The sequence below is a fragment of the Cervus elaphus genome, chromosome 22 (assembly GCF_910594005.1).
Source record: "Cervus elaphus chromosome 22, mCerEla1.1, whole genome shotgun sequence".
Taxonomy (NCBI): domain Eukaryota; kingdom Metazoa; phylum Chordata; class Mammalia; order Artiodactyla; family Cervidae; genus Cervus; species Cervus elaphus.
Window position 1 is genome coordinate 20,619,787 of NC_057836.1, and position 27,413 is coordinate 20,647,199.

Below are 27,413 nucleotides of genomic sequence, written 5' to 3' on the forward strand. Positions count from 1 at the left end.
CGGCTTCGTGACTGAACAACAACAATAAACTGGTATATAACTACAGATTTACATTCCATTTTTCTAGATTTTAGAAAGCTAAAAATTAGATGACAGTTTAAATTTAAAATGTAGTAACTTCTGAATTAGGGACAAGTGTCCTTAAATCAGAGAAGGCAATGGCACCCCACTCCAGTACTTTTGCCTGGAAAATCCCAGGGACGGAGGAGCCTGGTAGGCTGCAGTCCATGAGGTCACTAAGAGTCAGACACGACTGAGCGACTTCACTTTCACTTTTCACTTTCATGCATTGGAGAAGGAAATGGCAACCCACTCCAGTGTTCTTGCCTGGAGAATCCCAGGGACAGGGGAGCCTGATGGGCTGCCGTCTATGGGGTCGCACAGAGTCAGACATGACTGAAGTGACTTAGCAGCAGCAACATCCTTAAATATAAACTGTTAATGGAATTATGACTTCCTCCATTATAATAGAAATGACACAAGAAATTATGAGGAAAAGAAATAAATAATCCTAGATATAGCAAACATATCTAAAAGTAAAACAACCATTGAAGTTACTCTTGACAAGGCATAAATGTTCAGCTTTGATGAATGAAATGAAAGCTAGTTAAGAGCCTGGTGGTCATGTCCTTTGCTCCCCGATATCTTTTAAAAAGTGAAATCTATTCTCAGAGGTACTCGCCAAAGGACAAACTAATGGATACACTACATATCCAGAAGCTCCTATATTCTGAAGCTGTGTGATGAAATAAACTGTCTTCAAAATACCTAAGTGTAAGAATTTCCTGTTTCAGTGACACGGTGAATGAAAAATGTACTTTTTCCACTATTGTTTCACTCTGGGCCGTCACAGGGCAGTCTGTGAAGACCACAGACATTGTTTGATTATCACAGTAACCTGGCCACTCACGAGAAGAGGCAGGATTCTGGTCTGTAGAAGGTATGTGTTTCCCTCTCCTTCCTAATTCCTCATCTCATTTAGCAGGAGATTACAAATGCCAGTGTGGTTTGACTTAGGAACAATTGCTAAGCAAACAAATTAAAGAGATAATGGTATCTGTATTTGATATGTTGGTATTTTAATTTTGGGAGAAAGTAAGAATAAAATATGATGTATTTGGGAAGATTTCTTAAAATGTTCAAATTCTTGCCTACAGATATTATTCAGGTGAATACATACATGTATAACTGTGTCTGTTGATCAATACAATTTAAAGTGAAGTATCATGAGCATCAGGACAAGGAACAGTTAACATTGTATTTTGTCATCAATAGACATATAATTAAATATATCATTAAATATTTAGCTCAGTCCTTAAAAATAGAGTTTTAAAATGGATTCATAGAACTGTTAATGGTTAATAGAATTCTTCACAGATCTAGTTGAAATAAAAATCAGAATGTGGTACCACCAGTAAAATGCTGGATTAACTCAATTATACACAATCAAATGCTTTATAAAAACTTGATCATAATATTGAAAAAAGATAAATCACACTAATAGAGATTTCTGTCTAATAAATTATATTGCCTGATATAAATAATACCATGGCAATTGTATTAAAATAAGAAATAAAATAAAAGTCAAATTTAATATTAGGTGTTTTACATGCTTTATATCATACATATTTTTATTCTGATTTTGGATTAGTAAACTCATTTGCTAAATACTACATAATTTTTAAAGGTCATACATTGTAAGTTTCAAAGCCAGAATTCATTGTAGATCGCACTGACGACAGAATCCATTGACTGAATTATTAAAGCACATTATTGACTTATTATAACTGCTGATACAACTAAAGCTACCCTCATTGACTTAACAGCCTCAGGATCTTCCTGGAAGTTTGTACCAACATTGTTCTTCAATAAATGATGTATGCTTTTTCTTATCATTTTATGATTTCATATCTTAGCCATTGTCAATTGTCAATTACTCATGCAAAATAAGTGTTTATTTAATGACATTTTAACATTGTTTTGTCTTTATATGATAAAAAGTTTTGGAAAATTTAATATGTCATGTACCATTTTTAACATGTAAAATATTTATTTGATTTTTTAATGATTTCTTTTCTTAGAGCTCCACAATTACTCAAAATAGAATTATTTGATAGCATCTCATTCTCTTTTCATAAATGGATGTCCCAATTAAAGTAGTTTAGTGCAGAGTGTACCATATATGCCAATACTGCTATTCCCTCACCTTTAGAAAGCTGTCTTTGACTTTTAATGGATTTTAAACTTATCTATATAATTGGTGCACTTTGTTTCCAATATGGACTTTTAATTTGAACAAAGTTATAACAGTTTTGAAGTGTTTCTTTAAAACTGTGTGAAATTTGACTTTCAATTGATCAGGATATTATTATTCATGAAATTTTTTAGTTATCTACTAATTTTCATTGTTCCAATAAAGAAGTAACATTATGCCAAATAGAGAATATTATTTTTTTAATATTTATTTGTTATTCACTGACTGATGATTAGTTTACAATATTGGTTTGATTTCTGTCATACATCAGCATGAATTAACCATAGGTGTACATATGTCCCCTCCTTCTTGAATCTCCCTCTCACCTCCCGCCCATTCCCACCACTCTTGGTTATTAAACACCAAATGCTATTTTTAAAACTACTTACTCTATCCTGAAACAGCTGTCTATGGTCTACTGAAATGAGAACCAAACTTGGATTTGCTCAGCTGCTAAATGAGTGCTGTTAACTGATCTCACACATCACCCAGTTTAACCCTTCAAGGCTTCTTGTGATTTTATACCCCATTTATTAACTACTTATGTAAAGTTTCCATAGAGCACCATCCTTGACATTAAACAGCCACAGAGATGAAGAACCAAAAGGAAAACTACTCAGAACCCGAGTCTGGTTAAGGACGGCAGGAGACAGCAAATGAGAGGTAAGATGGTGAAAAGATCAATTTTAGCAGCTGAGCAGGAGAAAACCTATGTGTAATTAAACTTTCAAAATGCCTCTCATTATGTCAATGGAATAACAGGAACTACCACTGCAAGTGTAAAACATTTACCCGCTTACGTGATTTTATTGATGAGGCTTAAAGCTGGAGTTTGAAATACAGCATTCTAATATGACATATGTGCTTGCTGTGCTTAGTCGCTCAGTTGTGTCCGACTCTTTGCAGCCCCATGGACTGTAGCCCGCCGGGCTCCTCTGTCTGTGGGGATTCTCCAGGCATGGATACTGGAGAAGGTTCCCATGCCCTCTTCTAGGACTACCTACCCAGGCATTGCTGTAATTTGGAGTCTTTGATGTACAATTCGTGAAGCCTTATTTTCACTGAAAAAGGAATAGTATATTCTGGGAGGAGGATTGCAGTGGTAGATATTGTTTTGGGGTCAAAGTTGATGTCTTTGAATTCTCATGGATGTGGGATCTTTTGTTCTTCTAAAATAACTGTTTCCATCACTCCTTTCTCATTGTATCCTTTTCTCTCCTTGTAGATTCACCATCAGCTTGAGAGAAGCTCATTATTGTGATCCTGGGAATCATCTGTTTTGTCTTGATGTATACTATAGTGAGAGTGATAACTTTTATTTCACGTAAGTCAGGTTTTGAAAGATTATGATTGAACCTTTCATTTTAATGATTGTCAGTGCTTCTAAAATTTCATATTATTATGGAATAGAACTCTTATTTTAATGTGTGCATTTAGCTTAAGTATTGAAGGGTTATTCTGAGATTGTGCAAAATATAAATTACAGAATGATTGTAGGGAAAATTAAATATATACACAGATATGTTCTGATTTCATAACTCATAGATATACTTTAGGAAACTTAAATGCCTTATTGAGAAAAACAAATTAATTCTTGAGATTGCTTGAACCAAGTATTGTAAGAGGTGGTGGAGTCTCTTCTCTAAGGTTTTTGAAATATACACACCCCAGGACAGAGGATCCTGGTGGGCTGCTGTCTATGGGAGAGTCGGACACAACTGACACGACTTAGCAGCAGCTGCAGCAGTCTTCATTACCTCATTAATTATTCATAAAGCAATTTTTTACAGATCATCCTAAATCCTAAAAACACCATGTTTAAACTAAAAACTAAAATTATTATGATTTATTTAAGTAAAGTTAATATTTTAAAAGATTACTTCCATTTTTTTTCTAGGTAACCAAATATCAGAACAGAATAAGTCCTCTCCAGTAACAAAGATCCAGAAAGGTACATAATGATTTCAAACTTCTAATATAAATATACTTTGTATTTTGCCTCTCTCTTAGGCTAGGGAAGATAGAAATAGATTTTGGGGTAGAACATAAATTATAAATATTCCTAAATATTCATCATAAGAGAGGCTTTCTCCCTATGCAACAATATGATCACCATATCCATTATAGGCAATTGACTCTAATTTTATCTTGCTATAAGACATAAAAAATATTGTTATTCTAAAACAGAGGTTTTTAGTATCATATCTAAGAAACCATTGCCTAATACAGGATCATAACTTTCACCTATGTTATCTAAAGCATTGTTTTTACTTCTTCATGTTTGTGCTTCATCCATTTTCAGTTAATTTTCACATGTGACATAAGGGAAATATGATATATCTTTCCAACCATTTATTTGTCTTGGATTTTCAGCAATTTTGTTTTTAAAGTATATGTTTTGCACATCTTAGTTAAATATATTTCTGGATATTTTATTATTTTTGATCTATTTTAAGTGGAACATTTTTCTTAATGCTATTTTCAGGTTACTCATTGCTGGCATTGAGATCACAAGGTTTACCTTAAAAATCCAACTGCCTTAGCATCCCTAAAGGCTTTTTCATGATGTAATTTGTGTCTTCCTTTATAGTCTTATCTCCATAAAAAGCACAGGAATAAAATTCCTGAACATTAACTGACATCTTTAAATTTAATTTATGCCTTTTAGTCTGCCCCATGTTATGTTTTTCTAGAGCTAATGATGTACTGATGTCCCTGAGAGCTCAGTTGGTAAAAAATCCGCCCACAATGCGGGAGACCCGGTTTTGATTCCTGGGTTGGGAAGGTCTCCTGGAGAAGGTATAGGCTACCCACTCAAGTATCACTGGGCTTCCCTTGTGGCTCAGCTGGTAAAGAATCCGCCTGCAATGTGGGAGATCTGGGTTCGATCCCTGGGTTGGGAAGATCCCCTGGAGAAGGGAAAGGCTACCCACTCCAGCACTCTGACCTGGAGAATTCCATGGACTATATAGTCCATGGGGTCGCAAATGGTCAGACACAACTGAGCGAATTTCACTTCGCTTCAATAATGTACAGTAGAAGTTTTCCAGGGTCGATTACCGGAGCCTATATTGGAGAATGGAACAGAAGAAAATTCCGCATCTAAAACCATGGCTTTCAAAGAGAAACCAATTAATACAGGTATGTAGATAAAAGACTCAGACCAGCAAGTATGTTCTCTGCTTCTCTCAGTCAGTTGATGATCTGCTCAATTTGGATGTTATTTTAGACTCAGCCAATTGTGAAGTCCAGCTTTCATTTTATTTAATTGGGGAAAGAAAACTTAATCTTTCCCAAAGGTTAGATTCTTCTGTATACACGATATATTCTTTTAAATCACCATTTCTCAAAATAATATTTTTTTCTACGAAAAAATTCGACATATCTTTTAGCACATTATATGATCATTATTATATGCTCTCATATGGGTATATAGATCAGGCACTAGGTTAATGTAGCTCTGTACCTATAGATTTTATTCAGTCTAGAGAGTTCAAAGAAGTTGTTTTCCCCTGTGAAGTCCTCTCTGTAGAGGTTGTGAGGGAAGACAGTATTTTTCTAAGATTTATTTCCTAGAGAATTTTAATAATACTGCGCATATATTTGGAGGGATGTAAGTCATCTCCCTAAGGCCAGGAACTTCAGAAATGAAGTCCATCCATGTCATGAAATCAATGGCTTTACAAGGACTAGAAACGATTCCTTAAAGCTAAGTTCCAGAGCATTCCTTTCAAGATACACCCTGAATGGTCTCCGGACATAAAACACTCTTTTGTTTTCAAGGAAAGGAATGTAGAAGTAAATGGTCGTGTTGTGGACAGAAATGCTACTATTTTTCGGATGAATTGAAGAACTTCGAAGAAAGTAAAAAAATCTGCAAGGAAATGGACTCCACACTTCTTACGATAGAAGATAAGGAAGAACTGGTGACGTATTTCTGTTTTCCATTTCACACTGTGTTAATTCAGCCATCTGTTATTGTTATTATTATTATTATTATTATTATTTTGGCAGCACTTGCTCTTCCTTTCTACCTTGGGCTTTCTCTAGGTGCAGCGAGAGGGCTTCTCATTCAGGTTATTTCTCTTGTTGTGGAGCATTGGCTCTAAAGCGTCATCTGAGTAGTAGTGGTGCACGAGTTTAGTTGTTCTGTGGCATGTAGAATCTTCCTGGACTGGGGAGCCAAGTTGTGTCCCCTGCATTGGCAGACAGATTCTTAACGACTTAACCTACAGGGAAGTCCTGTTGGCTAAATTTTAATGCCTGATAATATTGAGTGTCTGTAGTTTATATTTGTAAGTTGATTCAGATCCAGATAGTACTCATATTAAAGTAAAATGTACAAGTAGAAATGAAATTAGAATTTCATTTAATTCATCTAATTCATCCACAAATAGAATTTTCCAGTATAGTAATGTAAAGATGAACATGAACCAATTAGAAAAAAAAATTGCTTAAAATATATCATTTTATTGGAGATAATTGTATTTTCATACAGATAATTTCATGGAATGTAGCTTTCTCCTCTCTGAAAAGAAAATGTCATTTTACTTCCAACAAATCAAGAAATACAACATTACCACTGAGTTTGAGGAAAAAAACAAAGAGCTCTATATGAATTTAAAGTTGAAGATCAATTAATTCCAACTCACACTGAATTTTGCCTCATACTGGTTTCCAATAAAATTGAACTAAATATTTCATGATACTTATCATTATCTTTTATTTGAATAGAGAAATAATTTACTATTATTCTTTCAAGAAATATATATACTTACATTCCAGGTTGACAAAAAATTTTTAATACTATTCTCTCAAAAATAAATAGGCACTAAGACTCCTTCAGTTTTCTGTACTAGTCCATTACCCATATCCTTGGCTTTTAACAACTCATAAATAGCTATAAAAATGTGAACTTGAAAACCATCAAGAAAACAAAGCAAATTTGAACCCAAAAAGAAGACATTTGTAGAATCTGAACTAACCTCCTTTTTACTCTAAGGAGGTTCCCTGATGGCTCAGATGGTAAAGAATCTGCCTGCAATGGAGAAGATCTGGATTTGAACCCTGGATCAGGAAGATCCCCTGGAGAAGGGAAGGGTAACCTGCTCCAATATTCTTGCCTGAGAATTCCATGGACAGAGGAGCCTGGTGGACTCAAGAACTAGTTTTAGAGTCACGAAGCCCTAACCTTTCATGCATCGTATCTTCATCAAAAATAAGTGCATCTATGAAAACCATGAAATTGAATTTCAAATTTTATGAATATATATGTAATTTTTTTCTGGATAGAGGAACTAAGTTTTTGCTGTCTTCACTATGGTAAAACAAACAAAAAAAACTAAGGGTGAAAATTAAAGCAGAATAAGGAAACAGAATTTATAGTCAGAAACCCTCTATTTGACTCTCTTTCACACATTACTTTGCTTGTAATAAAGCTGGTTATATTTTCTTTCCAACATATTTTAAGAAGATCACATCAGATAGTATATATGCATTGTTGTTGTCATTGTCATTTAGTCACTCAGTCATGTCTGACTCTTTTGTGAACCCATGGACTGTAGCCTGCCAGTCTCCTCTGTCCATGGGCTTTCCCAGGCAAGAGTACGGGGATGAGTGGCCATTTCCTTCTCCAGGGAATCTTCCCAAACCAGGGATCAAACCCTCATCTCCTTCATTAGCAGGCAGGTTCTTTACCCCTGAGCCACCAAGGAAGCCCCAATGTATATGCATACATGTTGTAAACATTAACTTACAAGATGAACATCAGTTACATTTGTATTTATCAAGTAATTTCCAGACACCTGTATAAACATCTCATCTGGTAGAATAAGGACCACTTCTTCAAGATGCTCACTTCACAAAAAATAAGCACAGTAATTGTGAAACAAAAATTTAAATGACATTGGTGTAAACCTCACATCTATCACACCTGAACCTCAATACAAACCAATTTTTCTCAGAATTTGTTCTTGAGCTACAAGTATCAGTTTTAAAAGTAAATTAAGATATTTCAGTCTGAAGATTAAATAAGATAGGTACAGGCCTTCCCTAGTAGTCCAATGGTTAAGACTTTGCCTTCCAACACACGAGGTATAGATGTGATCCCTGGTCAGGAAGCTAAGAGCCCACATGCCTCTTGGCTAAAAATCCAAAGCATAAAACAGAAGCAATATTGCAACACAGTCAATAAAAGCTTAAAAAAATGATCCACATTCAAAAATCTTTTAAAAAAAAGATAGGTAAGCTAAGAGAGTGTTTTTTTATGTCTCATTTATGCCACTATATTTAATAAATATAACTAAGAGTCTATTGTTTGAACAGAATCAGGATGAAGTTAATCTTTATACTTTTGTTACTCAAAATAATAAAAATATTGAAAAGATTATTATTTCATTCCAAAATTACAAAGACTTTTTTTCTCATAGAATATATCTTTTTTATTGCAGAACTTCATTCAAAGCCAACTATCCTATTTCTATTGGATTGGATTATCTCGTAAAGAAACCAGAAATCAATGGACGTGGGAAGACAAATCAAGGCCTTTTCTCAAATTGTAAGTCTCTAGAATAGATAGTAATTAATAAGTTCCATATTCTAGCTTATGTTTCAAAAAGTATAAAGGAAAATGCACACATTCAATATGTAGACAAATATGCATACATATATGGACATGCACAGGTGGCTCAGTGGTAAAGAATCCACTGGTAATGCAGGAGACACAGGTTTGATCCTTGTGTCAGGGAGATCCACTGCAGAATGGCAACCCACTGCAATATTCTTGCCTGGGAAATCCCATGGACAAAGGAGGCTGGTAGACTGCAGTCCATGGGATTGTAAAGAATCGGACCTGACTTAGCAACTGAGCACACACATGGGCATTTCATGTACCTACAGACACACACATACAAAGAATTTAAGTTTAGAAAATGAGTATATATAGAAAGGGAGGATTTTCAACTTGATTGCTATAATCCTCATAAAGTATGCTTTAGGAAAGGCTAGGGAACCAAGGGATAGTTTCTTATAAGGAAAGAAAAAAAAAAAAAAAACCTTAACTTTAGACCAATATTTCTTATGTTTGCATTAGTGAATGTCTATTTTACATTATTTATATGCCTTTATTTTATTTTAAGTGATTGGAAAGAGTCAAACGAAGGAAACTGTGCATATATTAAAGCAACGAAGATGTCTGCTTCTGACTGTTCCAGATTCATGCACTTCATTTGTGAGAAGTAGATAGCTTGTCTTGCTACCTAATGAAACAACAACCAAAGACACATACAACAACTTTTCCTTATAAAAACTCAAACCCTTGGAAGTCCAGTCTCTATATCTCTCATTTCAGAATGCTTTGTTATTGGCTGCACCTATATTCTAGCTTGATAGAGATACATTGTGGACCCTCCACTTTTGCCTCTTTCAAACATGGATCCCAGATCACACCAGTTATGAGCACAGGTTGGCAGAGTGAGAAAGTATCAGTGTTTCTCAAGAACCTTAGGACTGTGTAGTCAATTTCTGCAACTCACACAGATTTAGTAACTAATCTTGCAAACTGTTGTCACTGTCATGTACATTTTACCTGGGATTTAATGCCAGGAATAAGTGAAGTCATTATATTGTATCAATTGTATATGCATTTGCTTGATTCCTTACATTTTAGCAGAAAGACTGGATACTAACTGGAAAGAAAATAAATAGTATCTTGAATCAGATCCAAGTTTGTGACCTACACCACAACTAACAACTTGAGTGCTTTCTGGCAAGTCCAAACTTCTGGGTGTGTTTCCATATTACAAAGTGGCTGTATCATTTTGTATTGTATTAGCAGTGTATGACAATTCCATTTGCTTGTGTCCTGCCAACATTTAATATTGATAATCTTTAAAGCTATTTTTAATAAAGTTGTGGTATAATAAAGGTGTGCTTATATTTGTATATCTCGAATGAATAAATGATGTACAGCAACTTTTCATATGATTTCATTAACCACAGATCTCCTATGGTAAAGTACTGATTAAAGTATCTTGCCTGTTTTTATTGGATTGCTCACTTTCTTATTAGTGACGCACTATAAGAGGTACTACTGTATAAGAGTTCTTTCTTTACATATTTTGGATGCTAATATTTTATTAGACATGTGATTTATAAATGTTGCCTTCCAGTATACCTTATATTCTCTTAACATTGTTTTTAGAAGTTTAGATGAGCAGAAGTTTGTAACTAGATGAAGTGCAATTATTGTTTTAAATTTACATTTTTATATTTAAGAAGTTTTTAATTAAGAAATCTTTAATTAATCTGAACTTGAAATTTTCTCTCCTATGCTTTCTTCTAGAAGCTCTAAGTTTACACTGAATTTTATGTTCCATTTCAAGTTAAGTTAATCTGAATATCTGTCTTCTTTCACCAATATCTTGATTATTGTGAATTTATAGGAAGTCATGAAGCGATGTGAGTTCTCCTGATTTGTCTTTTTCAAAATTGTTTTGGCTTTTTTTATGCAAAGAAAAAAAAAGTTTACTTAGTGGCCAGTTTTTATTATAATTCCATTACCTGGTATGGTACATAAACTCTTAGCTATTTGAAAAAAAAGGCTGATTCTAAGATAGGGTGATTCTAAGAAGAGCCTGGAGATTTCTGTAGTTCTAGAAAATTGAGAAGTACTTAAATGATGAAGGTATGTCAACAGGATTGAGGATCTAGATAAAGAAATTACCAATGGCCAAAGCTGGAACAATTTAAGCAGCAAAACCAAAATAAGAAATAGCATTGAATTATAACCCCAAAATTAAATATCCATGAATACACAGTAGTTTAAAATAATTGAATACTTAAGTAAATGAGGGAGATGAAACAAATCTCCTGTGCAGAAAAATTCTAAATAGATAATGTAGATGCCATTGCCTAAAGGTGATGGGACTCCTTATTCCTTAAGTACTTATTGCACATAATGATTTGCTTCCAAAGAAATTATTATACAGTCAAATGGAAAGGGAAAATAAGAGTAACTTTAGAGTGGAAAATCTGACAAACACCACCTCAGTGAGCAAAGGTAGCATCAACAGTGGTAAGTCATGCTCACAATCTGTTCTCTTGATGTGATGTGATAAAATTTGCACTTTGTGTTCCTCCCCCAAACTTACAATCCCAATCCACAAATGAGAAAAATGTCAGACATTTCCCAATGAGGGATAGTCTAAAATATATCTACCTGGTACTTTTCAAGACTATCAACATCATCAAAGAGAATACAGAAAGTCTGTAACAGTCAAGGAGAACCTAAGGAGACATGATATCTAAATGTCATGTGGTTACCTGGATGGGATCCTGGAATATAGAAAGGACAAAGCTAAAAAAATTAAGGACGGAATAAACTATGGAATAAATTAAGGAATAAACTATGGATTTTAGTTACTAAAAATGTATACATGTTGGTTTATTATAACAAATGTGCAAATGCTTTAAAGAGGAAATTAGTACAGAGTATACAGAACTCTATACAATCTTCAAAGCTTTTCTGTAAATGTATATCATTCTAAAAAATAAAATGCATTTTGAAAAATTAAAATCAACGTGTAAATTTCTACAAAATAAATCTTACTCTGTTTCCCATTTTTAAACTTTTTTTAATTGGAGGAAAATTGCTTTACATTGTTGTGTTGTTTTTTATCATACAGCAATGTGAATCAGTCATAAGTATACATATATCCCCCGCTCTAGAACCTTCCTCCCACGTTCCATCCCATCACACCCCTCTAGATTGTCACAGAGAACCAGGCTGTGTGTTTCTGATTTTGATTGACTTAAATTCATAGAGCAATTAAAGGAGAAAAGAAATCATCATAATGTTTTGATTTCCAGCTTAGGAACATAGTTTATTTAACAATTTGTCTCTCTCAACTTTTCTCGTTAGTATTTTATAATTTTCAGCATAAAAATGGTGCACATGCTTTGGTACATTTATACTATCAGCTTAATGTTTTTGATACTATTGCAAATGATACTTTTTGTTTATCCCAGTTTCCAAGAATTTAATTTTAGTATATGTAAATATAACTGATTTTGATATGCTGTTCTATCTGAAACTATGTTTAACTTATGGTTAGTTTTAGGAGGATTTCGGAGATATTTTGGAATTTTCTAGGCAGACAGTTTTGTCATTTTGCAAATAAACACAGTTTTGCTTTCTCTTTCGAAACTATGTGACTTTTTACAAAAGAGAAGTAGAGTCAATGGATGTGGTAAATAAATTTATGGTTACCACCTAGACAGAAATTAAAAAGCAGAGACATTACCTTGCTGACAAAGGTCCCTATAGCCAAAGCTATGGTTTTTCAGTAGTCATATAAGGATGTGAAATTAAAAGATGCTTACTTCTTGGAAGAAAAGTTATGACCAACCTAGACATCATATTAAAAAGGAGAGACATTACTTTGCCAACAAAGTTCTGTCTAGTCAATGCGATGGTTTTTCCAGTAGTCATGTATGGATGTGAGAGTTGGACCATAAAGAAAGCTGAGTGCCGAAGAATTGATGCCTTTGAAGTGTGGTGTTGGAGAAGACTCTTGAGAGTCACTTGGACTGCAAGGAGATCCAACCAGTCTATCCTAAAGGAAATAAGTCCTGAATATTCATTGGAAGGCCTGATGTTGAAGCTAAAACTCCAATACTTTGGCCAACTGATGAGAAGGGCTGACTCATTTGAACCAGTCCACGGGGTCGCAAAGAGTTGGACACGACTGAGTGACTGAATTGAACTGATGTGGATGTGAGAGTTGGACCATAAAGAAGGCTGAACATCGAAGAATTGATGCTTTTGAACTGTGATGTTGGAGAGGACTCTTGAGATTCCCTTGGACTGCAAGGGGATCCACCCAGTCAGTCCTAAAGGAAATCAGTCCTGAATATTCATTGGAGGAACTGATGCTAAAGCTGAAGCTCCAATACTTTGGTCACCTGATGCAAAGAACTGGCTCATTAGAAAAGACCCTGATGCTGGGAGAGATTGAAGACAGGAGGGAAAGGGATGACAGAGGATGAGATGGTTGGATGGCATCACTGACTTGATGGGTATGAGTTTGAGCAAGCTCCAGGAGATGATGAAGGACAGGGAGGCCTGGTGTGCTGCAGTCCATGGGGATGTAAAGAGTCAGACATGACTGAACAACAACAACAACAGAGGATAAGGCGGGGAGCAATAAACTGGGATATTAGCATTGACATATACACATTGTGTGTTAGTTGATCAGTCATGTCTGACTCTTTGTGACCTCATGGAATGTAGCCCACGAGGCTTCTCTGTCCATGGGATTCTCCAGGCAATAATACTGGAGTGGATTGCCATTCCCTTCTTCAGAGACTCTTCCCAACCAGGGATTGAACCCTGGTCTCCTGCATTGCAGGCAAGAAGAACTCGACTCAATACACTGAAATGACCTATAGGGGAAAATGAATCTAAAAACAGAGTAGATACAGGTTACTCCTAAGACAAAACAAAACAAAACATGTCCTCCCAAATATATGTTCATGAGTAACAGCCTGTTTGACTCTCAACATCTTTTCCTCACATAGTAGACTTCAAAGTGCACAGTCAATGTTCAGTGAAGACTGTGGAGTCAAAGATACCCCTCTATTTTCCACATGATTTACTATGAATGTGTATTAATTTCTGATTTATGAAAATATTTTAAATGAATGAAAACAGGATTGATGTCAGTGAATCACATAGTGTCAATATACAAATATTTTTTAAAAGTTTTAGATGAAGTTGTGGACAACTAATACAAAATAAATTACTGAGGAAATTGAAAGTACTAGTAATTAAAGCAATAAAAGCCCACATTTTTCTTGAAAAATATTTGTATAACCTGTAGACATAGCCAGAACTTTGTTCCTCATAGGTTAGGATTGATTCGTGGATTTTTAAAGTGTTATAATATTTCACCATTTAATTACTTTGTAATTTGAGAAATCTGGATTTGAACAATCATTAAATAATGATAAAATGGATAAATACACTACCATGTAATTTCAACAAATATTCTCTCTCATACAATGCCAAAAATAGAGAAAATCTTTTAATATATGGAGTATCTTCCAGGCAAGCTGTATTTCATTTAGCTCTTTTCACCATCTAATATTTGTACTATATATACTAAAAACAATTTTATAAATACAAAACTGGATTTCTTTTAATAGAAAAAGAATCATACTACAAAACCATTTAAACTTTCAGATTGCATTGAATTTGAAGATGAGGGAATTTGAACACTGGAAAATGTATTGCTAACCAGGCAGGTAACACCAATAGCTGTGGAGAAACCACCCCCAACACACACCAAATTTAACATCAAAAAATGAATTAAATATTTCCCAAAACATCTGGAGACATAAAGATTATATTCTGCATAATGAATATTTTTGACCCACTTTCATTTTGATTCATTGTTGTCTTCACCTGTAGAATAAAAGTTAACATTAGACATTAGTTAACATGAATCCCAAGGTAAATTATTTCCTGAAACAATCCAGAGCCCTCCCAAATTCTATGTAGCTTACCTGTTCTGTATCCATCTTTGTTCAACAGTGTGACAACAGAAGCGTGAATTATGTGCCCACACTACCTGATAACACCTGTGTCTGCACCTTGAGATTGCACCAATTGGAGGACAAGCTTGGTCAGAACACACAGATAGGATGAGCTGTCTCGGCTGGCCTCTCACCTCTGCTTTGAGACTAGGAGGTCCTTGTTTTTATGTACGACTGGCTTCAGAGACATGATCTCAGAAAAAGGTAGCCAATGATCAAATAGCATTCAATATTCCCACACAGAAATTTTCCACTGGTTTCAGTATCTCATTTACTTCATACTGTCAGACAAGGATCTTAGAGAACTAAAAGGCCAAATTTTATCATCATTTCATAGCTCAAATTAAACATGAACTTTAGCAGCTAACATAAACTTGAAAACTCAAGGCCTCTTTAGACTCTCATGAGGGTAGGAAATAATCAATAACTAAATCCAAAAACTCTAAGAATAAATTACTTGACACAATTTATAAATAAAAATAAAAAATATCAAACTATACAGAAATAACAACCTATATGATTAAGAAGCATCCTAAGGATATACAACCTGATTGATACAATACAGTAAATATATACAATATTGGGTTGGCTGATTTGAATAATGGTAGATTTCCATTTCTTTCTTGTGTTCTCTTTAAGTTGCCTGAAGAACCAGACAATGGCTTTCAAAAAAAGACAGCTATAATTGAAAAGCTTAAAATTTTGAATGGGTTTAAAAGTTGCCCTTTAAAAGCATCAAAGTAAAAATGATCTGTTCCACTAGCCATAGCAACAATTAAAAAAGCATTGTTTAAAAATCATTACATGTGTAAATATAATGAGAATGTCTGTGCCCTGTTTAACCCCAGAAGTAAGTGCTATTTAGGCAAGGCACAAAGAAAAAAGGATTGTGTTTTGTTGTTTTTTTTTTTTAATCTTTTTCTCTTAAGAAACACATAGATCTGTGCACCCGAGGGCCACCCGTGCTCTGATACTTTACCATTTTTTCTTAGAAATGCATAGAGAAATGCCCCTCTTGACATTGAACGTAGAGTAGCTCGTCTCAGCCCTGCTGCACCCAGCACTGCTGCCGCTCCTTGGACGTGGGGTTGCTCCTCTCGGCTGCCACCCCTGAACTCGGGCATGAGGATGCAACAGTTAGAACTGGACATGGAACAACCGACTGGTTCCAAATAAGAAAAGGAGTACATCAAGGTTGTATAGTGTCACCCTGCTTATTTAACTTATATGCAGAGTACATCATGAGAAACACTGGGCTGGATGAAGCACAAGCTGGAATCAAGATTGCCGGGAGAAATATCAATAACCTCAGATATGCAGATGACACCACCCTTATGGCAGAAAGTGAAGAGGAACTAAAAAGCCTCTCGATGAAAGTGAAAGAGGAGAGTGAAAAAGTTGGCTTAAAGGTCAACATTCAGAAAACTAAGATCATGGCATCTGGTCCCATCACTTCATGGGAAATAGATGGGAAAACAGTGGAAACAGTGAAAGACTTTATTTTGGGGGGCTCCAAGATCACTGCAGATGGTGATTTCAGCCATGAAATTAAAAGACGCTTACTCCTTGGAAGGAAAGTTATGTCCAACCTAGACAGCATATTCAAAAGCAGAGACATTACTTTGCTAACAAAGGTCCATCTAGTCAAGGCTATGGTTTTTCCAGTGATCATGTATGGATGTGAGAGTTGCACTGTGAAGAAAGCTGAGCACTGAAAAATTGATGTTTTGAATTGTGGTGTTGGAGAAGACTCTTGTGAGTCTGTTGGACTACAAGGAGATCCAACCAGTCCATCCTAGAGAAGATCAGTCCTGGGTGTTCATTGGAAGGACTGATGATGAAGCTGAAACTCCAGTACTTTGGCTACCTCATGCGAAGAGCTAACTCATTGGAAAAGACCCTGATGCTGGGAGGGATTGGGGGCAGGAGAAGAAGGGGATGACAGAGGATGAGATGTCTGGATGGCATCACTGACTCGATGGACATGTGTTTGAGTAAACTCCGGGAGTTTGTGATGGACAGGGAGGCCTGGCGTGCTGCGATTTATGGGGTCACAAAGAGTCAGACATGACTGAGCGACTGAATTGAACTGAATGGTAGCTTCCTTGAATATCTTTGAGAGTGTTCCCTTCTTTTTCAATCTTTTCCAATCTTCAATAGCTCAAGAAGGATTGATATAACTTTTTCTTTATATATTTGGTAAAATTCACCAGTGAAGCCATTCAGACCTGAACATTTGTTTGCAGGGTGTTGTTTTTTTTTTTGTTTTTTTTTTTAATTACAGATTCCATTTCACTTCTAATGATCATTGTTCAAAATATCTCTTTCTTTTCTTCTCCTCACTTTTGGTAGGTTGTACATTTCTAGAAAATTGTCCGTTTCTTGTGTGCTATCCAATTTGTTGACATGTGTTCATAGTATTTTCTTACTTTTTTTTAAAATTTCTTTAGTATATGTTATTATTTCACCTATTTCTTTTTTCTTTTGCTTATTTGGGTTCTTTCTCTTGGTGAGCCTGGCTAGAAGTATGTTGATTTTGCTTACCTTTAAGAAAAACAGCTCTTTTTTATTGATATGTCCTACTGTTTTTGTATCTATTTTACTTATTTCCTCTCTAATCTTTACTATTTCCTTCCTTCTTTGGGCTATAGGTTTTATTTGTTACTCTTTTTCTAGTTCTTTTAGGTAGTAGGTTAGGTTATTTGAGATTTTCTCCTTTCTTTTTGTTTTTTTTATTAAAGGATAATTGCTTTACAGAATTTTGTTGGTTTCTGTCAAACCTCAACATGAATCAGCTACAGGTATACATATATCCCCTCCCTTTTGAAACTCCCTCCCATCTCCCTCCTCATCCCATCCCTCTAGGTTGATCCAGAACCCCTGTTTGAGTTTCCTGAGTCATAGAGCAAATTCTAGTTGGCTATCTACTTTACACATGGTAATGTAAGTTTCCATGTTACTCTTTCCATACATCTCACCCTCTCTTCCCCTCTCCCCATGTCCATAAGTTTATTCTCTAGATTTTCTTCTTTCCTGATGAATCCTGTATCACTATGAACTTCCCTTTTAGAACTGCTTCTGCTGTGTCCCATAGATTTTGTAAATATCTTTTCATCATCATTTGACTCCAGATATTTTCTGAGAGCTAGTTTGAAGGTTCTAGCTGGGAAATGGATCTACTCATATACCCTTGACTGAAGACTAGTCCTCCTCTATCAGATATGGTTGTCCTCTTCGACAGAGCGTGCAGCTTCAGGAAGGACACACATGGAATGTTGAGAGAGGAAAAGGACACCCGCCTAGCCAACCAGATCAGCTTAATAAACCCTGGTGATCAATGGGGTGACAGATGTCACAATCAGATCACCCTCATATCCTCCAGGTATTTTCAAACTTTCTCTTTCATGTCATTGTTTACCCATTAGTTTTTAGTATCCATGTAATCTTTTTTTTTCTTTTACTTTCTGTGATTTATTTCTAGTTACATACAGTTGTGGTCAGAAAAGATGTTTGAAATAATTTCTGTTTCTTTACATAGAAATGTAATTTCATTACATTTCTTGAGGCCTGTTTTTTGTCCTGGAATGTGATCTATCCTTGAGAATGTTTCACGTGCACTCAAAAAGAATGTGTGTTCTGGGCTTTTTATATGTAACATCCTATAGACTTCAATTAAGTTCAATTTTCTATTGTGTCATTAGTAATCTGTTACTTTAATGATTTTATATCTAGGAAATCTGTCCAGTGATGTCAGTGGGGTGTAAAGATCTCCTACTATTTTTGTATTCCATTTAATTTCTCCTTTTATATCTGTAGTTTGTTTTATGTATTTATATTTAAGTGTTGTCATTTCCTATACCAGGGGATCTTCCAGACCCAGGGATCAAATTTATGTCTCTTGTGTCTCTTGTATTGGCACACTTTACCACCAGTACCACCTAGAAGCCATTCATATATTGAGTTCATATATTCTCAAGTGTAATATCTTCTTCTTGTATCTCTTTATCACTATACAGTGTCCTTCTTTATCTTTCATTATGAACTTTGTTTTAATGTCTATATTGTCTTATATGAGCATTGTTACATGTCCTTTCTTGTCATTTTCATTTGTATGTTCTATGTATCTTGTGATTTAAGTCATATTTTCCTCCCCTTCCCATTATTTGGTTAGTTGATATTTTTAAAAATTATCTTTTCTTGAACTACATAGTTTGACTTGAGTCTATGTTGTTATGTCAAATATTCCTAGTACAAAATAACTAGACATGATTGGAGGATGAATTCATGAATGACATAATGCCTATTTAACATTTCAATCTTAGTCATGGACAGGTATTTTATTAATATATTGTTCTTATTTTATTCTTTCAAGGGCATGCATGTTTGTCAGAGAAAATATGAAGATTCAATTTTTTTATTTAATAAGAATAAAAGTGAATATAAGAACTAGGACAGAGAAATAGAAATGTCATTTTTGAAAATGATGGTCTTTGTTCCAGGTACAATATGGTTGGAAATGTTATTCTGCAGAATAATTAGTGACAAATATCCTTAAATACTCACTGAAAATGGGATTATGATTTTTAGAAATTTTTCTATGACAGTAGAAGTGAAATAACAATGGATGTGAAGGAAAGGTGTATTCACTGACAAGATTTAGCAACCTAATTTTAAAAGTAAAACTTGAGGTATTCTAAGTTTGCAATGTATGTGACCAAGAAGGAACCAAGATAACTACATAGGTGATTAAATGTCCATCTTCTCAAATCTTATAGAATAAGATAACAATTTCTCAGAAGCATTTAAAAATGGAAAATCTAAATAACACACTTAAGAGTTCCATTTGCCCTATTAATTGCAGCCCAAAGTCTCCTATTTTCTGGAGGTATGTGATAAGCTAAACTCTCTTCAAATAGCCTAAGTGTGAGATTTTCCTGTTCAAACTTGAAGTGACACATTGATGACAAATCAACTTTTTTCCTTCTTGCTTCACTCGAGCCTTCACAGGACAGTCTGTGAAGGTCACAGACATTGCTTATTCTTGTCCTGGATTTATGTTTTTAAATTTCTCCTTTTATTACCCAGCTATAGCAGGCCTCTTTTATGAAAGTAACCTGACCTCCCCACTAAAGGATGCACAACTTTCTGGCCAACAGAAGGTATGTTTCCCTCCTCTCCTCTCTCTCTACTAGACCATCTCACTTAGTGGGAACTAACAAATGCTAGATGCGATGCCCTGAAGTATAGTTAATATACAACGAAATCAAGGTAGAGCATTGTTTTATATTTTTTCTTTTTTTTCCATTTATTTTTATTAGTTGGAGACTAATTACTTTAGAGCATTGTTTTTTAATAATTTGGGGGTAAAAAGAAATCATAAAACATCAAATATGATGGACCGTTTCTCCAAGTATTAAAGTTATTGGCTGTAGAATGTTACTCAAGTGCATACACACAGGCATATCTGGGTTTGTATATAATATTAAGTTAAACCCATAGACCTCACGACAGGGAATAACAAGTTTGGGATTTTATGATCAGTAGAAGGTAAGTTTGTTTTGTATAATAATATGTTAATATATTTTTGCTCAAACGTTATAAATAGATTCTTGGAAAGGAATTCATTGTATAGCAAAGGCCAAACATGATTCCTCATACGTGTATTAGATTGAACTAAAGAACCTAAATTTTCAATAAAAATCAGGTTGAAGTAACTTCCTAAGGGCTAATTTAAACTTAATTGTAAGTAATCATAGTATGCTTTTAGAAATCAAACATTGCATAAATGATATACTATACTAATTAAAGATGCTGATATAAATCAGAAAAGTCCCATAGAAATGAAGACTAAAATAATAATTAAAATTATTGAGACCTTGTAAGTGCCAGGTTGAGTGTTCAGTGTTACACACGTTATATAATACATAAACCTATTTGCTTTTAAGATTAGTAATATAAGTTTCTAGATAATAACTTTTTGAAGGTCACATGCAAATTTAAAAGCTGTAATTCATTTCCAGATATTTCTGACTACTGCATCAACAGTCTGAATTATTAAGTTATGTTATCTGGATTTTTCATAAGTAATCACCATCACTTCTACAACTAAAATGACCTTTTCTAACTTTAACATCTATAGGATCTTTCTGGAAGTTTGAACCAATGGTGTTCTTCCATAAATGACCTATACTTATATATCATTTTGTGGTTCAAATTTCAACCATTAAATCATTCATCAGCAACTTTTGTAAAACAAGTATTTTTTAGTCTTTTTATGTCGTTTTATTTTTCTTATATGTGTTAGTGTGCCATGTAACTTTTTCCAATGTGTGAAGCGTTTCCTCAATTTTTAATGATTTCTCATAACTCCTCAACCATTCTAAATAAAGCCCATTTGTTACCCCTTTTCAACAATAAATGTAAGTCACTAACTAATGTAATTTAATGCAGGAAATTGTCGCGTATGCCAACATTACTCTCTCCTCATCTTTGAAGAACTCAGTCTTTAATCATTATTGAATTTCAAAATTATCATAAATATAGGTGAATCTCTCTAGTTAGTAGAACATTTTAATTTTCATACAAGCACTATGATGGTTTTAAAATATTTCTGTGGAATTTGATTTTAATGAGGGTATTATTAGTCATAAACTTCTTTATTCCTCCCTAATTTATTGCTTTTCATTGTTTCAACCAATAATATATTGTCAAATACAAAATATCTTTTTAAGAAGTATTCTATGGTGAAATGTTTGTTTAAAGTACTGAGGAATTTGGAACCAGTCTTTAAGTTTGTTCAGATGCAAAGTGAGCACTAAGCTCTTGCCCCACCCATCTTATTATACTAAGGTTCTTATCTCACATACACCACTCATTACTCAGTTCACTTTGAGCACAGTCCTTGACCTCACTCAACTGCAGAGATGAATAAACCAAGGAGTAACCTATGCAGAACTGGAGGCAGTCAAGAACTCAAAGAGGCAGAAAATAAAACCTAAGGTTTTTAAAAGTTCCAGTTCAATAACTGAGCAGAAATTAACATATATAGAATTAAATCTTCACAATGCTTCTCAGAACCTTCACAGGGATGACAAGAACTACCACTCGAAAGGTAAAACACTTGCTAGTCACACAACAGAACTCTTCTGGGGGTGCAGCTGGGGTGCCGAGGTGTGGAGAAAAGTAGGGGATAAGTTCACATACCTTTTTCATGTTGAGGAAGAGAGCTTAAAATTGGTTATGTTATTCTAATGTGAAATCCAAAGGCTACTTTTATTCTGACATTGCTATAATTTGAAGTGTTTGATCAGCAACTCATGTAGCATTACATTTGCTGAAAATGCAACATATATTAGAGAAAGACTACAGGGGTAGAAATGGGCTGGGGTCCAAGTTTATATCCATAACTCCCTGTTCATGTGGGTTCTAGTGTATGGAAACTCTAAGCAACTGTCCCCATCACTCCTTTCTCACTGTTTCCTTTTCTCTGCCTGCAGGTTCACCATCACCTCCAGAGAAGCTCATTGATTGGATCCTGGGAATCATCTGCCTTGCCTGATATCCACTGTGGAGACAACGATCATTGTTACTCCCTGTGAGTACATTTTTGAAAAACTGGAAGGGGACTTTTCACTTTAATGATGGTCAGTCCTCTAAACATTTCATAATATTATAGAATGTGCCTATCATTAACATACATGCATTTACACTAAATGCATAATGTTATTATGAATGTGTCAAAAATACAAATTCAACACAGGATAATTACAGAGAGTACATATATGTATATTCTGATTTCATAGCTCAAAAGCATGCTTTAGGAGATTGAAAGATCTTACTGAGAAACACAAATTAATTTTTTTAATTAATTTTTGAGATTGGTAAGAGATGGTGAAATCTGTTCCTTTAGATGTCTGAAATGTATTTTTTCACCAAATCTTCATTACCTAATTAATTTTTCTTGGTAAAATCAGTTTTATTTCAGGTTACTCTAATCCTAAACAATAAATTGAATTTCAAACTCACAACTGAAATTTATATGATTTATTTAGAGCAATATTCATTTTTATAATGATTATTTTTTTAGCTACTGTAATACAGGAGCAGAATAACTCCTCTCTGATAGCAAGATTCCAGAAAGGTACATAATGATTTAAATCTCTGATGTAAATGCAATTTGTATTTTGTCTCGATCTTAGGCTAGTGAAAATAAGAAAAGATTCAGGCATAGAACATAACTTATAAAATCAGGCAACAAACATTCCTAAGGAATGATTTGGGAGAGTGCTTTCCCTAAGCAACAGTATGATCACCATGTCGATTGTTGGCAAATGACTCCATTTTTCACCTGCTGTAACATGGTAAAAGACAAATAATTTTGCTATTCTAAAATAGAAGTTTCATTTCTTGATTTTTAAGATGTGTTAAGAGAAGATAATGTTTGCTTTATATGGAGACATAAATTGGGGTATGAGAGACTGACCCTGTCTGTGAATGTATGAGTGAGATTTGTTTTATATGTACCATCCTTGAGGGTGCATAGATATGTTTTATGTGTGCATATATATATATATATATATATATATATATATATATATATATATACACACACATACCTGTTTATATCTATGCATACATGTAAGTTAACTTCTCTTTTTTAAAATTCAAATTGCCTTTGAATAGTAATTCACAATCTTTCCCCAGAATTTCGCTGTGGTTGTTGTCCCAAAGAGTAGTTTACATATTCCAACGATTGCTATTCTATTCGTTTGTGGAAAAAAGTGTTGAATGCGAGTTTGATGTCCTGCACTACTTAGAATTCTATTCTGCTTTATATAGATAATGAAGAGGAAATGATAAGATATTAAACGTTTCCAATACTTTGTTAAAGGCTTGATTCGGTCCATATTATCTTTGTTGGAATTCACTTGTGTTTTCGTACATATTTGTAGTTTGTCTAGTGATATTTGCATTATTATAGAATTTGTATTGTATACAAGTGTTAATATTTGTAGTTTGTCTAAGATCTATTAATACTCCATTAAACAATGGAATATGACTTTATGATACTTTATTTACATTTTTAAACCATTAATGCACATTTGGTGATTTCCAATTCTTTTGCTCCTTGTTAGCAGGTGTTCTGATGGACCCCCTTGTAAGGCTCACCTGTGTTGCCTACACGATTTTCTCAACACAGGAGGAAAGGCTTACCTGTGCCACCTCCTACAGCCAGGTCAATTACTCCTTCTTATCCCTCAGGCTTAATGTTAGATACAATTCACAGCTGTCAATATCCCCAAGTTGTTATACAAGGTGTATTCTTCTGTGGGATCTCTACAATTAATTCATGTCTTTGTAAATTTCTCTTTGTTAAACAGCTCTCAAAAAAAAATTTTTTTTTCCTCATTAACATTAGAAAACAGAGAAACTGATAAGTATAAATGTTTAAGTTAATTTTGAATCAAAAGTACAGACATTGGTTAATATTTATGGCAATATTAAAAGCTTCCAGCTTTCAACTTTTTGTATTTTAGTGTTACATTAGAATCTAACATGCTCATTTATAGCATGTTAAAGAATGAAAGACCCTATAAAAGAACACATCTTGACTTACCTTTTAAAAATTAATAAAATCATTTCATTAAAAACTGTTCAAGTGAAAATTCTTTATTTGGGGCTAGAAATTTCTGATATCCCTATCAATTATATCGTGGATTCCAGTCTCTTGTGAAGGTCACGGTTATCCATGGATGTGCTAAATGGTTCAACTTGAAAACTGCAATAAGTTTTTTTTCAAAGATTGCTATATAGAGGAGGAAAAGTACATAAAGAGAAATTTTTTAAAACAATATAAATGCATTTGTTTTAGTCAAATTATAGAAAGCTGAAGGAAGATGTTGAAAGTTAATAAAATGTTGATATCAATGTTGAAAAATAGGCTACTCTGTAGTCCATTTTCCTAATAACAAACTCATTGAAATTTTGTTAAAGACATAATTAACCATTTTAAAATATCTTGTATTCCAGTTACTTGGAAAATGCCATTGTTTCATGAGTTGTCTTCATAGACTATAATAGAATTATGCATTTTTTTTTTTTCGATTACAGGATAGAAGACTCTTTACCTGGTGAACGTACTGTGTTATACTAACCTTATGGGGAATAAGAGCAGAAAGTTGTCACTTTCCAAAGACATATAATTGCAAGCATAAGCTTGAGAATTAAAATATGAGTTTGGATGCTGTTGAGTAACTTGACCTTTTATGAAATGGAAATAATATTCTGATTGTATAAAATTTTAAATGAATTGTATTATTTTTTTCTGATAATGAATGTTTTTTCAAAAACAATTGAAATATAATTGTGTGTGCTCATTTGCTCAGTCGTGTCTAACTCTTTGAGACCACATGGACTGTAGCCTAGCAGGCTTCTCTGTCCATGGAATTCTCCAGTTAAGAATACTGGACTGGTTCTATTTCCAGTTTTTTATGGAATCTCCACACTGTTCTCCACAGTGGCTGTACCAGTTTGCATTCCCACCAACAGTGAAAGAGCGTTCCCTTTTCTCCACACCCTCTCCAGCTATTATTGCATGTCAACCTTTTGATGGCGGCCATTCTGACCAGTGTGAGATGATACCTCATTCTGGTTTTTGCTTTGATTTCATTTCTCTAATAATGAGTGATGTTGAGCATCTTTTCATGTGTCTAGTCACCATCTGTATGTCTTCTTTGGAGAAATGTCTGTTTAGTTCTTTGGCCCACTTTCTGATTGGGTTGTTCACTTTTTTGGTATCAAGTTGCATGAGCTGCTTATATAGTTTGGAGTTCTTTGTCAGTTTCATCTGCTGCTGTTTTCTCCCATTCTGAAGGCTGCCTTTCCAACTTGCTTATAGTTTCCTTTGTTCTGCAAAAGCTTTTAAGTAGAATTAGGTCCCATTTGTATTTTTATTTCCATTACTCTTTGTGAGGCAAGAAGAAGTAACGCAGCTTAGATTAGGAATAGGCCTTCCTACTTGGTAAGATTATCAGGCCACCTGGATACAACCAATTAGCCATTTAGGACCAATTAGCTTTCACTTAATAGTGACCGCTGGTTGCCAGTTAGGAAATTAGGAACGGGGCGGAAACCCCCAGGAAAGTCCCACGTGCACAAAAGTATTGACCAATGAAATTGCTTTGCAAACGTGTAACCAATCCGCTTCTCACCCTATAAATTTGTGTAACAGCTTAGGCTTGGGGCTCTCTGACCCACACCACTGCGTTGGTTGTGGGCGGAGAGTCCTGGCTTGAGTCAGTAATAAACTTCCCTTCCTGCGAGTTGCATTGTCTTGGAGGCCTTCTTTCTTCCCACTCGGGGATTCGGACATTGGGCATAACATTTGGGGGCTCGTCCGGGATCCCTTTACCGGGGGAAGAGAACACTTCCAGGACAGAGGGGAAGGATAGATAATAGCACCAGTGCTCAGGAAAACTCAGGGGGCCCAAAAACCCAGCACTGTGTTGTCAGCTGTCCGTGTGTTTGTCTTTGGCTGTCCGTGTTTGTGTGTGTGCCGGCATTGTCTCAGGCAGGACCGGAAGTCCAGAGTAAAACCGGGGCTCTGCTGTAAAGCAGGGAGGTATCTGGCACAGGAAAAGTCCAGAGTAATTCCGGGGCCCTGCTGCAAAGCAGGAAGGTATCTGGCACAGGAAAAGCCCAGAGTAATTCCAGGGCCCTGCTGCAAAGCAGGAAGGTATCTGGCACAGGAAAAGCCCAGAGTAATTCCGGGGCCCTGCTGTGAAGCAGGAAGTTATCTGGCACAGGAGAAAGCTTTCTCCAGCCGGCATAAGGCCGAGGCCAGCAAGCGTGCTGGAAGGCAGCCAGCTCTGTGGGAAGGAGAGTTCCTCTCCTGATCCCGAGTCTGGTCAGGGGGCCTGAAAACCCAGCTCTGTGTTGTCAGCCGACATTTGTCTGTCTGTGTGTTTGTCTTCAGCTCTCCGTGTTTGTCCGTGTTTGTGTGTGTGCCGGCATTGTCTCTGATTTTTAATTAGACTCTTTTCAGGCAGGAGTTTCAGTGAACAGGTGAATGGTTGTGGGGCAATTGATGAGGCCCGGCCAGGGCTACACTCTGGCGGACTCTGAAGGCCCTACAATAAGTGAGCCTCAGTAACTAGAGCCCAACCAGGTGAAACTCTCCTTTCACTACGATTGTCAGCAGCTGTTGCAGGAGCAAATTCTGGCAGAAGCACGGAAACGGGTCCCAGGGGCCAACGGGAGGCCAGCCGCCCAGCCTCATCTCGTGGACAAGAGGTTTCCTCTGTTGCGGCCTAACTGGGATTTTGAGAGAGCGGAAGGTAGGGAGTGTCTCCGAGTGTACCGCCAGACTCTGATGGCTGGCCTGCGGGCTACAGCAAGAAAGCCAATTTAGTAAGGCAAGAGCCCACTGAGAGCCCGGCAGCCTTCCTAGAGAGGCTAAAGGAAGCTTTCAGGCAATATACACCTATGGACCCCCAGGCTGAGGAGTCACGCGCTGCAGTCCTGTTAGCATTTGTAAATCAGGCAGCCCCAGATATTAGGAAGAAAT

At 35.4% G+C, this 27,413-nt stretch overlaps 1 protein-coding gene and 1 pseudogene across 4 annotated transcripts; both read left to right on the plus strand.

Annotated features, from left to right (window-relative positions):
• The first annotated feature begins 839 nt into the window (after positions 1-839).
• Positions 840-10,167, plus strand: LOC122680503 (C-type lectin domain family 9 member A-like). Of its 4 annotated transcripts, XM_043881965.1 has the most exons (8): positions 840-940; positions 2,806-2,917; positions 3,480-3,578; positions 4,152-4,205; positions 5,294-5,395; positions 6,038-6,180; positions 8,704-8,810; positions 9,391-10,167. In XM_043881965.1, exons 3-8 carry the CDS (start codon positions 3,542-3,544, stop codon positions 9,491-9,493), a joined length of 546 nt encoding a protein of 181 aa, XP_043737900.1. In that variant the 5' UTR covers positions 840-940; positions 2,806-2,917; positions 3,480-3,541; the 3' UTR covers positions 9,494-10,167. The 4 variants fall into 4 exon arrangements, with proteins under 4 accessions (XP_043737900.1, XP_043737901.1, XP_043737903.1 ...); XM_043881966.1 differs by lacking the exon at positions 2,806-2,917 and having other exon boundaries at positions 855-940; XM_043881967.1 differs by lacking the exons at positions 840-940; positions 2,806-2,917 and adding an exon at positions 3,225-3,270.
• Positions 10,168-14,753: 4,586 nt separating this feature from the next.
• On the plus strand, positions 14,754-25,199 carry LOC122679949 (annotated as a pseudogene).
• The last annotated feature ends 2,214 nt before the right edge of the window (positions 25,200-27,413 follow it).